Source organism: Acanthamoeba castellanii, assembly GCF_000313135.1.
Source record: "Acanthamoeba castellanii str. Neff unplaced genomic scaffold scf7180000084259, whole genome shotgun sequence".
In the NCBI taxonomy this organism is placed as follows: Eukaryota; Discosea; order Longamoebia; family Acanthamoebidae; genus Acanthamoeba; species Acanthamoeba castellanii.
In genome coordinates this window covers 6588-7416 of record NW_004457725.1, presented here as the reverse complement: position 1 = coordinate 7416, position 829 = coordinate 6588, and the positions used below count along the sequence as shown (strand labels likewise).

Below are 829 nucleotides of genomic sequence, written 5' to 3'. Positions count from 1 at the left end.
ACCAGGGGAGATGGTGATCGGCAAGGTGCTGCACGCGCTCAACAACACGTACCACCCGGACCACTTTTGTGTGCTTCATCTGCTCACAGCCCTTTCCCGGCGACAAGTTCGTCGAGCACGAGGTACCTCGAACGTCCTGCTTCCGCGTCCTCGTCCACAGGCGCGGATTGACCCGATGTGTGTTGTCGTGTGTGGCGTGTGTGATGTGCAGGGCAAGCCCTATTGCGAGGAACACTACTGGGAGGTGTACGCTCCGCGCTGCCACGCCTGCCAGCAGCCCATCCGCGAAGGCGTCATCAAGTACGTCAGTGCAAACAAGTTTTATTTATATTTAGATACTAATATTAATAATAATAACTAAGTGGGCGTGTGGGTGCGCGCGTGCGTGCGTGATGTCGCAGGGCGCTGGGCCGCTTGTACCACCCGAACCACTTCACGTGCCAGGGGTGCGGCGTGGGTCTGGCTGGCCAGCAGTTCAAGGAGGGATCCGGCGAGCCCTATTGCGGGGACTGCAAGAAGGCCGTCCAAGTCGTGATAGGTGAGTTTTTTTTTGATTATTTGTTTTTAATAGGTAACAAACATTTTATTTGTTACTGCAATCGAGAAGCTCACAGCCGTCCATGTGGTGTTTCCATCCACCCCCCCCCCAGAGCCGGACATCCACATCTGCGCCAAGTGCAAGAAGCCCATCATTGGCGAGTACATCCTCCTGTTCGGCCAGCGCATGCACCCCGAGGTACGCTCAAGGGCATCTCTGTTCAATGATGGCAAGAGCGTTTCCTTCTCAGGCGAGCTCCACACGCACAAACCCACGCACGTGGCGAACGCA

The 829-nt window shown here is 56.0% G+C and overlaps 1 protein-coding gene across 1 annotated transcript in view; it reads left to right on the top strand.

Moving 5' to 3' along the window:
* Positions 1-10: 10 nt before the first annotated feature.
* ACA1_319640 (LIM domain containing protein) overlaps positions 11-829 on the top strand; it is a gene marked incomplete at both ends in the record, with an annotated part of 1872 nt that continues 1053 nt past the window's right edge. The window contains 5 exon segments of the mRNA XM_004358165.1: positions 11-70; positions 90-122; positions 212-300; positions 402-538; positions 651-736. Of these exon segments, the coding sequence (XP_004358222.1) occupies positions 11-70; positions 90-122; positions 212-300; positions 402-538; positions 651-736 (405 nt within the window).